The sequence below is a fragment of the Brachycentrus maculatus genome, unplaced genomic scaffold, assembly GCF_059751285.1.
Source record: "Brachycentrus maculatus isolate JH-2025_06_01 unplaced genomic scaffold, ASM5975128v1 h1tg001133l, whole genome shotgun sequence".
Taxonomy (NCBI): Eukaryota; Metazoa; Arthropoda; class Insecta; order Trichoptera; family Brachycentridae; genus Brachycentrus; species Brachycentrus maculatus.
Genome location: NW_028281830.1, coordinates 178,836 through 190,185, shown reverse-complemented (window position 1 = coordinate 190,185; position 11,350 = coordinate 178,836). Strand labels below are relative to the sequence as shown.

At 32.5% G+C, this 11,350-nt stretch overlaps 1 protein-coding gene and 3 non-coding genes across 4 annotated transcripts in view; 2 read left to right on the top strand and 2 right to left on the bottom strand.

The window, feature by feature from the left end:
* Nucleotides 1–4,087: 4,087 nt before the first annotated feature.
* LOC148299456 (uncharacterized) overlaps nucleotides 4,088–11,350 on the bottom strand; it is a 31,867-nt gene continuing 24,604 nt past the window's right edge. The window contains exon 7 of the mRNA XM_088276067.1: nucleotides 4,088–4,726. Coding sequence (XP_088132193.1) covers nucleotides 4,548–4,726 — 179 coding nt within the window. The 3' untranslated portion in view covers nucleotides 4,088–4,547. The remainder of the gene's footprint in view (nucleotides 4,727–11,350) is intronic.
* On the top strand, nucleotides 6,080–6,168 carry TRNAY-GUA (transfer RNA tyrosine (anticodon GUA)). The gene is given in 2 exon segments: nucleotides 6,080–6,116; nucleotides 6,133–6,168. It is a non-coding gene; the product is annotated as a tRNA-Tyr (tRNA).
* Nucleotides 8,595–8,681, bottom strand: TRNAY-GUA (transfer RNA tyrosine (anticodon GUA)). The gene is given in 2 exon segments: nucleotides 8,595–8,630; nucleotides 8,645–8,681. It is a non-coding gene; the product is annotated as a tRNA-Tyr (tRNA).
* TRNAY-GUA (transfer RNA tyrosine (anticodon GUA)) lies at nucleotides 8,848–8,934 on the top strand. Its single transcript is given in 2 exon segments — nucleotides 8,848–8,884; nucleotides 8,899–8,934. It is a non-coding gene; the product is annotated as a tRNA-Tyr (tRNA).

Here is an 11,350-nt window from a genome sequence, read left to right as displayed (position 1 = left end):
TTTTAATTGCAACAATAATTTCTAAAACGAATCAGCTGCATCAACTACCCTCCCTCTAGTCTTCCTCTCCCATTCTTCCCCCAAAACGACGCATTAATTTAAGATTCTGGGGATCAAAACAACAGGTGTTTGAACAAGTTATTTTTCATATTTTTGTCAAGTCGATGTTACTGTACGGTTCACTTGTTATTTTTTTATAATAAAATGCAAAATAATGTAGAATTGACACTATAACCATGAAAATTCATTAAATTCTACCATACTGTTTTAAAGACAAAGCTGAAACACTTTTTTTTACGTTTTTATTGCGGTAACAATATTAAAAAATACACGTGGCCATTTTTCAAATAATTTCTTTTTATTTCGCAATATTATGAAGTAAATTAATACAAAGTGTTTACTGAGAATGTAAACGTGTTGTTAATGTTTAAGTGCTTAATTATTTGTGAGTGTGAGTTCGTTATGAAAAAGCAGAATTTTCCATCATAGTTATCCAAAACATATCACTAGCAAATATACTTGTAAAAAGTAATTTTGTGCTGTTAGTCTATAAACTATGATAAAATATGATATGAATATATGCCAACCTAACAAACACATAACCCCTGGTTATGTGTTTGTTAGGTTAACTTTGATGGTAACGCCTGCAGTGTTGACATGTCGCTCACTCCTTTCAAGAACGTCATAAATCAAAATACTTGATTTTTCAGGAGAACGTTTTTAAAGTTTAAAAATATAACACAATATATTAAAAATAAATATCAAGCCACTTATTGCACTTTTTACTGTGCAACAGATCTTTTTAGGTTAAACCTGAGGGTTTTTTCTCCATTTGAAAAATGACTACTTTATTTTAAAAAATAATTAAACAATACCTTTTCTTCAAAATGCAAAAACAATACTTTCTGCCCTGTAGCGGGTAAATATTAAGTTAAAAATATGCCTCTTTTGCTGGGATATAGTACATTTTCTGGGCATTCCGAAAACACGCACAACTGAAAATTGACGATTTTTGATTTATGACGTTCTTGAAAGGAGTGAGCGATGTGTGTGATAAGATCAATGTGTATGCATTTGTTGAACATCGAACATTACAACGCTGAGACCAAAAAAGTTCTCGGAAAATCTTTCGTAAGTACCAATTATTTTTTTTCTATAAACTTTTATCGACATTTTTTGATGTTACCATTTCACTTTATGCTCGTAAGTTCAAGTGTGCATTTTGTGATTTTTGGATGAAAAACGTTTTAACTTTTGATCAAGTTTAATTCCTGAAGCAGGAATCGTTATTTATTTGACATGTTATAATTTTATTTTATGTATTTTAATATATTTTAACGATAGAACATTTCGCTAAATCTAAATTCTCTTAATAGAATTTTGAAATTATTACGCCTAAGGTCTTAAACATTCATTACCTGTCACAAAAGTATGGGTTTTACCTACAAGCAACGCCGAAACCCGGTCGCCGGTCAAATGAATAAAAAGTAGAAAAAACCATTCTCTTTTTATTTTATTCAAACAAACAAAGCAACAGTGCAAAAATCAGTAAACACTATCGAAAAATAAAATAAAATAGATTAAAAGGAATCTTTACCTTCCTGTAGGTATCATATGCTTGTTCACATGAAATCTTCATTTTATCTTATAAATTACCTGTGCTCAAAAATGGCGAACAAACGCTACTGTATTCGTTGAATTTAACTTCATTTTCAACGACTTCTTCTTCGCCTTCTGTCCTCCACTGCTAGATATAGCCCTCTGTTGCTGCAGTCAATTTCTACCCCCCAAAGCGACTATGTTGTCGGACCATCTTTTTTGAAGTCTTTCGACAACATTTTCAACGACAACAAGAATAAATTTTATACTCTCTATCAGAGACCTTTTTATTTGGATGTATGCAACATCCTAACCAGATTATTTTACATACTGGAAAAAGCCTGAAAACATGATTCTCAATTCTAATTTGGCTTATAATTTTATGTTGCTTTAACCTTTTCGAGAGTACAATAATTGGCGTTCGATTTTCTCTCGGGATTGGGTAATTTTTTGAATAAATAAAAAATCACGAAATCTATGCATTATGAAGAAAGGAATTGTGTAAAAATAATTTAAAAAAATAACAAACTCACCATCTCTTAGTTTTATTTTATGACAAAATTACATACAAACATCCACATATGTCATTTTCTATACAAGTTACATCATACCAATTGACAGACGGACTTCGACGTTCATTAACGTCGATACTCCTTTGAGGAAAATTTGCACCAACGTACATTTACGTCCATACTCCCGGAAAGGATAACATTGCATGCTTTATGATGTACTGTACATGCCGTTTGAACTTAAGACGTCTGCATACTACAGATCATGATTTGTCTCTTCTTTTTCCAGGCTACATCCCACCTTATCTTTGTAGACTGATGGGGTCAGCTCTCCTCGTCCTCAGGTTAAAGGTCCTTCTGTCCTGAACAACATCTTTTGGTCATGCCTTCGAATCATGTTATCCCTCTGCAGCACCCATGAATTCTTTGGCCTTCTTCTAGATAACTTTCGAGGAAGATCCATTTCTATTGCCTGGTTAACTACATGTTCGGGTTCTCTGCGTCCTATATGCCCATAACATGTCAATTGTCTCTCCTCTACCTTCCTATTTATGTATGTTGCGCCCAAGCTTCCACGAATGCGTGAACTCTTTATTTTGTCTCTAAGGGAGACTCCCGTTGACCATCTAAACATTCGCATTTCAGCGGATTCTAGTTGCCTAGAGAAGGTGCTATACATCGTTTAGCATTCGGAGTGTGGGTCTGACAATTGATTGGTATACTTTTCCCTTTAATTTGTATTCCATTTTTGGATCGCAAAGGCCTACCGTCACAGATCGGAATTTCATCCACCCCACACTTATTCTGTGCGATACATCTGCTGAGCACCCTCCATTCCTATGTAAAATTGATACAGATCAAGATTTGTAATAAAAATAAATAAACAACTTTCAATTTGTTTTGTAAAATATGGCGGTATGAAACGTTTTGTTTTGCCTTCGATATACCGCGCGCCTCTGCAGATAAACATGTTTGACTTGGAATTTCCCAAGCGTTATTTATTTATTATCATAATGACCTTTATGAACCGGTGAGGCGAGAACATATCGGGATAGTATATTAAAATTAAAATCGTTTAATATTTTATTTTATCTCAACCTATTTATAAGAGACACTGTCTAATGCTCGTTCCAGACGATGCGCAGTAGCTGGTGCAAATGTTTATATTAAGCGACGATTTTTGCGTTTAACAATCTTTTTCGATGAAATAACACTAGAAAATAGGTATTATCACGCGGGAGGAATATCTAATTTAAAATACTCTACCTATAAAGGATTGTGTAAGATTCGTTTTTTTTTTGTTTATAACAGCCGATATAGTCAATATTTTCATTCATCATTTTCTTTTGCGAATTTCGCCTTTATGTATCTGCTTTATAGAGCTGTAATAGTAGTAGTGTTTATTTGTTTCTGTGACGTCATTCGTTACCAACTTACGAATGGCAGTAATGCCAATTTTATCATACTTTACAAAATAATCGAACCCGGGACCTCCAGAACAGTAGCTGAGCGTGCTGACCATTATACTACGAGGCGAACGTTCTGGAGGTCCCGGGTTCGATTCCCAGGGGGGGGTCAAATGAATATAAGTGATTTTTTCACTCTAATATTTATTCAATACTACCCTGGACTAGTACCTGAATCAGAAGGCTGATCACCTTTCCTTCGCGTGTAAACGATCAAGATAACACTGCGTTTATATGACGCAGTGCCCTATGCACCATTGGGGTGCGGATAAGGGTTTATTATTACTATTATTATAACAAAATCATTGTAGAATACCAATACCATCGTACCCAATTGCACCAGTGCAACATCGTCTGCGACGCCATAACATATCGCTACCCAATTTTTTTAATAACATATTCACACAAGTTACACACATCATACAAGTCACACATTCAAAAAAAAAAGATTAGATATTAACATCGTTCTTGGACTTTTTCTATAAAAAATCTCATTAAAAAATAACACAAGTATTTTGTTTACAATTTTATTTTTATTAAGTTAAAAAATATATCCGTAAACATACTAATTAAATTAAGTCTTAATAATTATAAATAAAAATACCCTTAAATTCAATTAAGTTTTATAAAAATAAATAAATTGTGTACTTTCTCATTATCAAATGCTTCTGGAAATCATAATAATAATAATAATAAATTAAATATCTTTTTTTTCTTATTCTAAAATATATCACAAGGAAAAAAGTAATATTATTTACGTCTTGCCAACTCTTCTACAAAAATAATCTTAGAAATAATTGGATATTTTTTTAATGTAACATTTTCTTCCGATAGCTTTCTCGCTCTTGCTCGCATCATTTGGTGTAATATTAAATGAGATAGCAAACATGTTTAGTATTTTTTTTTTAAATATAGTTATCTCATTTGCACTGATGCAGTTGTATCTTAGAATGAGCGAGACGACGATATATTTTTAGAATGTCTCGGGTTGTTCGGGGTCAGTTACAATACCAGCGACAACGACAATGTTATCTATTACGTCCATTACGAAGAAGAGGAACGGTCTGTCGACTGCAAATTCTTCGGTGTTGTCTTCTTTTTCTAATGTTGAAATTGGTTCGCTTCTCTCCAAATATACTACTGGATTTGACACTGAAAAAAGGAAAAAGGAAAAATTGCATTAAAATCTCTTTTTTTGACATCTACACATAGACATCTCACACATCGCTCACTCCTTTCAAGAACGTCATAAATCTAAAATCCTCAATTTTCAGTTGTGCATGTTTTCGGAATGCCCAGAAAATGTTCTATATCCTAGCAAAAGAGACATATTTTAAACTTAACATTTACCCGCTACAGGGCAGAACGTGTTGTTTTTGCATTTCGAAGAAAAGGTATTGTTGAAGTATTTTTTGAAATAAACTAAATATTTTTCAAATGGAGAAAAAACCTTCAGGTTTTACCTAAAAAGATCTGTTGCACAGTAAAAAGTTCAATAAGTGGCTTGATATCAATTTTTAATACATTGTATTATATTTTTAAACTTTAAAAAGGTTCTCCTGAAAAATCTAGTTTTTTGATTTATGACGTTATGAAAGGAGTGAGCGACATACCATACTACTCCCATACTCACACACTCACACACACACTCACACACACACTCACACACACACACACACACACACACACACACACACACACACACACATATACATTATTATAAAACCCTTATCCGTACCCCAATGGTGCATAGGGCACTGCATCATATAAACGCAGTGTTACCTTGATCGTTAACACACGAAGGAAAGGTGATCAGCCCTCTGCTTCAGGTACCAGTCCAGGGGTAGGTAATATTGTATAAACATTAGTGAAAAAATCACTTTCATTTATTTAACCCCCCCTGGGAATCGAACCCAGGACCTCCATAACGGTAGCCGAGCGTGCTGACCATTACACTACAGAGGCGGACGACATCCATACACACACATATTTACACTCACACACAGACACACATACATACCCTCGCACACACCTACCTTCTCTTTTCTCTCTTAATATACATACAACAACATTCATAACATATTGTATATATCGCAGTCATACAGGAGAATGTGACCAAGTGTATTGTTTTACAAAAACGAGATCATTGACTATTTGATATCTTACTAGCTTAATATTGCCCTCAAAAAAAATCAAAGGATTTTAAATTTGGAATTATAATATATTGACTTGTTAAAAATGACTAACTGCATTGGTTTTTATTTTCTTGACAAGCAAAAGTGACTTAAATGGCCATCCTAAACATTTTACGTTTTGGTAGTTGGTCAATTTCTCCTGTACGACTACGATATAGAGTTATTTAGTTGGCTTTTATTATAATCAATCTAACTATTTTTACATTTTTTATACATGCTGGATATTTTTTTTCTCGATAACAAATTGGTACGACATAAAAACCGGAATATTATGTATAACACATTCATTAATTGATCAACCCGACATGTGCCTTCGATAGCTCAGTTGGTAGAGCGGTGGACTGTAGAGAGTAAAGCATTGTAATCCATAGGTCACTGGTTCAAATCCGGTTCGAAGGAATTTTTTTATAATCACAAATATACAAAAAAAAAAAGTTCGTTTTTTCAAAATCTACAATATCTTAACGTGATTCACTGATTTGACGCAACGTCGCATTTGAATGTAAGCGGTTTTTTAAAGTGTGACAGATGCTTTAACCTGTTACAGGTAAAAAAAAATCGCAATGACAGTGCCATCTGTTGACTGTAACAGCAACAAACGCAATACTAAACATTGCTCGTGGTGGCTACGGGCTTCTTGACAGCTGTTGTCACTTTTTGTTTTGCAATTTTAATGCTTCGATTGCATTGTTGTTTGAAAGATTTTTAATATTTTCATCGCTTCACAAGCATTGTTTCATCAAACGTATAGGAAATGGGTGTTTTTACTTTATTTCTTTTTCATTTAACTAGAACAGGACACAGCAATACGTGTCCGGGTACAGCTAGTACGAAACTAATTTATTTAATCTCTTTTAACTTTTTTTTTAAATCCTATTTTATATATTTTATATGCCTATAAATATTATTTTCTGTAAAGAAATTCATTTTCATTAAATACTACTTTTAAGGCATATTTATAAAGAAGTGAATTCCTTTACAGAATAAAATATTCATAGGCATATAAAATATATAAAATGGGATTTTAGAAATGAGTTTATAAGTCAACAGTCCATGTAAATTTAATTGTCAGGTCAAGCCATCAGTATTACTAATATAAGAAAATATTTCATAACTATCCTTAACGAACCAATCAATGCAATTGTAAAAAACAGTTCATGACTTTTGACAGTTTAACTTGAACAAGACACTTGTTATACACATAAATGTGCAAAAATTTATTTTATTATTATTGATTATCTTGATAATTAATTCATCAGACATTGGTCTGATAATGCCACAAGATCAATGAGACTGCGGGTCAAGAAAATTAAACGGAAAAACATTTATTTTATTTTCAATATTAATTTTAATTAAATGACGTTGAATTTCTACCATGAAATTTAACTATAAGGCAACTAATACCAGCTTATGCGAGATTAAAATACAACGGATTTATTTCGGCATATAAATAATTAAGTATTCACCCAGTTTTCTTAAACTTTAATTATTATTATTATTTACATACTAATATAAGAGTTTCTGCTAATAAAAAGCTTCTTTACATCTCACCAATAGATGTCTCTAGTGAAGTTCTAGTGATTCAAGAACAAGGTTTCTAAATTGGTTCATATATATAGAGCTTCCAAGAATTTAAGTAGTGTGGTTGTCAATAATGGGTAGAATTGGTGAATGTTACACGTGTGTAAAGTGATCACTTAAACCAGCCCATGACGGTCGTCAGCCCCGTAAATGCCCAGACTTCCATATTCTTCTTCATCTTTGATGAGATGTAAAAAAATAATATGAAAATAACTCCTGTAATTGGAGATAATCCAGATTTTGTGAACAAGTATTTGGACACACTCAAAATGTTGTATTGTTATTTTACTTTCATTATTGTAATTTGACTTGTCTTTTTAGTTCATCATTTCCCAAATTTTTATTCATTAATTTTTCGTTTTAATAAGATCATTATGTTCAACAAATAGTTTTTGTATGAAACTAGGAAAACCAAGAGTAGTCTACTTAAAATTTGTATAAAAAAAAAACAAAAACATTGATTTTCAAATACAGTCCAAGTTTGAAAATGTATGAAAATGAGAATAAATATATGTTTTGATGTCACAAATCTGTTTATGGAATTTTGTCGCATTATCAGTGTCTAACGAATCTATCAAGTTTATATGAGTACATATCGCTCACTCCTTTCAAGAGCGTCATAAATAAAAAATCGTCAATTTTCAGCTGTGCATATTTTCGGAATGCCCAGAAAATGTACTAAATCTCAGCAAAAGAGGCATATTTTAACTTCATATTTACCCGCTACAGAGCAAAAAGTGTTGTTTTTGCATTTTGAAGAAAAGTTATTGTTTAATTATTTTTTTAATATACTAAATATTTTTCAATTAGGGAAAAAACCTTCAAGTTTTACCTAAAAAGATCTGTTGCACAGTAAAAAGTTTAATAAGTGGCTGATATTTATTTTTAATACATTTTACTGTATTTTTAAACTTTAAATACGTTCTCCTGAAAAAACAAGTTTTTTGATTTATGACGTTCTTGAAAAGAATGAGCGATATATACATTCTCAAGTGCCCTGGCTATTGCTGGTGTAATAATTTTCCCTTGTTATTGTTGAAGTTTTATTCCCATATCAGTTATATTCATCACCCTTAGCTCCTTCACCTACGTCATGTGTAACCTATCAAATATATTCTGCCATATTCCTATATTCCCATCTCAAATAACTTCTTCTTCTTTGTTAAGACATAAAAAAATGACAACTTCAAATCTCATTTTGATTGATATTTGTCTATGAAAAAAGTCATAAAAAAGCAAAAAATTCCTTCGAACCGGATTTGAACCAGTGACCTATGGATTACAATGCTTAACTCTACAGTCCACCGCTCTACCAACTGAGCTATCGAAGGTGTGATAGTTTCAGACAAATAATAAATACAGTTTCCAATGTCTGTCAAGTAAACATTATATAAGAGTAAACAAATGCCTCCGAGCAAGTTTTGATTTCTCATTCACCGCCTTTCTCTTCAGCAATTGCTCCATTTTAAATTGATTATTTCATTCGCAACTCGCACACCTTCGATAGCTCAGTTGGTAGAGCGGTGGACTGTAGAGTAAAGCATTGTAATCCATAGGTCACTGGTTCAAATCCGGTTCGAAGGAATTTTTTTTGTGTTCAAAAACATTTTTTATTGCCATTATGTTTTACAAAATTATAAATTTACTCATTACGTTTAACCGGTCAAAATTAATAATTCGTGCATTTTTTTTGTCCACAAGGAACTCGTTCACAAGCTAGTACGAGTACGGGTATGTAACCCCGAACGTCTTAGTGATTACTGTCATTCTCATTTTATATATTTCTTAGAGATTCATTCTCTACCCTCTCTTCCATACAGCAGTAATATAATTCACCATAAATTCCTTTAAATACGTCATATGCATCCCTTCAAATATAGTTTACCTCCCTCTCAGATTTGGAGATACTGCTTGATCATCTAACCTTAAAACTATTAAACTATTGAATTCAAATCACTTCGAACCAAAGTAGTGCTCTATACACCATCTCAATGCCAAGAGGAGTCAATGAAGATTTTTAACTTAAGGGAGAGGATACGGTGTTTGAAAATGATGCGGAATGCATCAAAACACGCGTCACAGTAGATTTTAGGAAATAGTGGTTTACAAAGTAAAAAATTTAATTAGAAATTAATGGAAAGCTTCTGTCATAGTGTAAGTTCCACTAAAATATATATTTGCCTATTACACATAATAGGCAGTTTCGTATATAGTTGGTGTATCATTTATTATAGAAGTCAAAAACCTCATTTGACAAACGTAGTACTCGCGATATTAAAAAAGACACGCAGGTATTATTCTAAATCCAGTTTATACTCAAACCCGTAGATGGATCATCTGTAGCTTCCAAAACTATTCGTTTAAATATAATACTCGCGTGGTACAAAACAAGTGTTTATTAATAATTTAACTGTACAAAAATCTACATTAGCCTAAGAGGCAGTAACACTTTAACATGTCATATACAATGATCCGTCTGAAATAGTTATTTTTTCAAACCAAGTAGCACACTAAAGTATGCAGCTTATAATTTTCATTCGTCCCGATATGTCCCAAAGAATAAACATGTCAACGTTATTGACAACCATGTCCCAACGTCTTGACGATCCGATATTCAAAAAATATTTGTGACCTGAATGTTTCAGGGTAGTTGGAAACACAATAATATGAATCCTTCTTTCCCCTCAATGAGAATTTACAGAAAACTTAAAAAATGATTAAGTCCTTAAAATCCTGGAAAAGCATAGAATCTGAAAAAATATATAAATCAAATTGTAGTCGACGATTTTTTTTCATCGTGAAAATATTCCTACAACTCTAGGCTTGTCTATTTTTCTTTGTGTTGGGTTTCTGAAATTTATGTACCAAAATAATCTTGATTAATTGATGCTAATTGATCTCTGAACTCTCCGACCATTTGTATTCGCAAATTAAAACTAATTGTTCGAAATTGTAAAATGTACAGTTCATACTACTGAATTTAAGTGACACTATCAAACGATCACGTATAAAACACCTAAGTAAATTGTCAAAAAAACATATGCATAACAATTTTTCTGTTCGAGTCAGATTTACACAATAAACAAACAAAAACATGATCAAACAAATCTTAAGATAAACATTTTAACAACACTTGTATTTTACTGATTATTATTGTGAATTATTTCAATATTCTAACAAAAAACTAATTGACTAACCATCAAGCCGCTTTCCGCGGGGATGGGCAGAGAAATTGGAGCGCCGCACAACTCTGTCTTTGCAAATAGTCTTTGCCACTTCTACATTAATGTATCATCTCCTCATACATAGCCGCCGATTATTCCGATTCTCGAATTACGAGTTTGAATAAAAATTGTTTATTCATTAAATTTTTTTACTATAAAAATTTTATTGAAACGAATCTGTTCATATTTCAGTGGTATTTTTACTACAACATTTTGAGTGTGTCCAAATACTTGTTCACAAAATCTGGATTATCTTCAATTACAGGAGTCATTTTCATATTATTTTTGACATCTCATCAAAGATGAAGAAGATTATGGAAGTCTGGGCATTTACGGGGCTGACGACCGTCATAGGCTGGTTTAAGTGATCACTTTACTCACGTGTAACATTCACCAATTCTACCCATTATTGACAACCACACTACTCAAATTCTTGGAAGTTCTTTATGTATGAACCAATTTAGAAACCTTGTTCTTGAATCACTAGAACTTCACTAGAGACATCTATTGGTGAGATGTAAAGAAGCTTTTTACTAAGCAGAAACTCTTTTATTCTTTACATCTCACCAATAGATGTCTCTAGTGAAGTTCTAGTGATTCAAGAACAAGGTTTCTAAATTGGTTCATACATAAAGAACTTCCAAGAATTTGAGTAGTGTGGTTGTCAATAATGGGTAGAATTGGTGAATGTTACACGTGAGTAAAGTGATCACTTAAACCAGCCTATGACGGTCGTCAGCCCCGTAAATGCCCAGACTTCCATATTCTTCTTCATC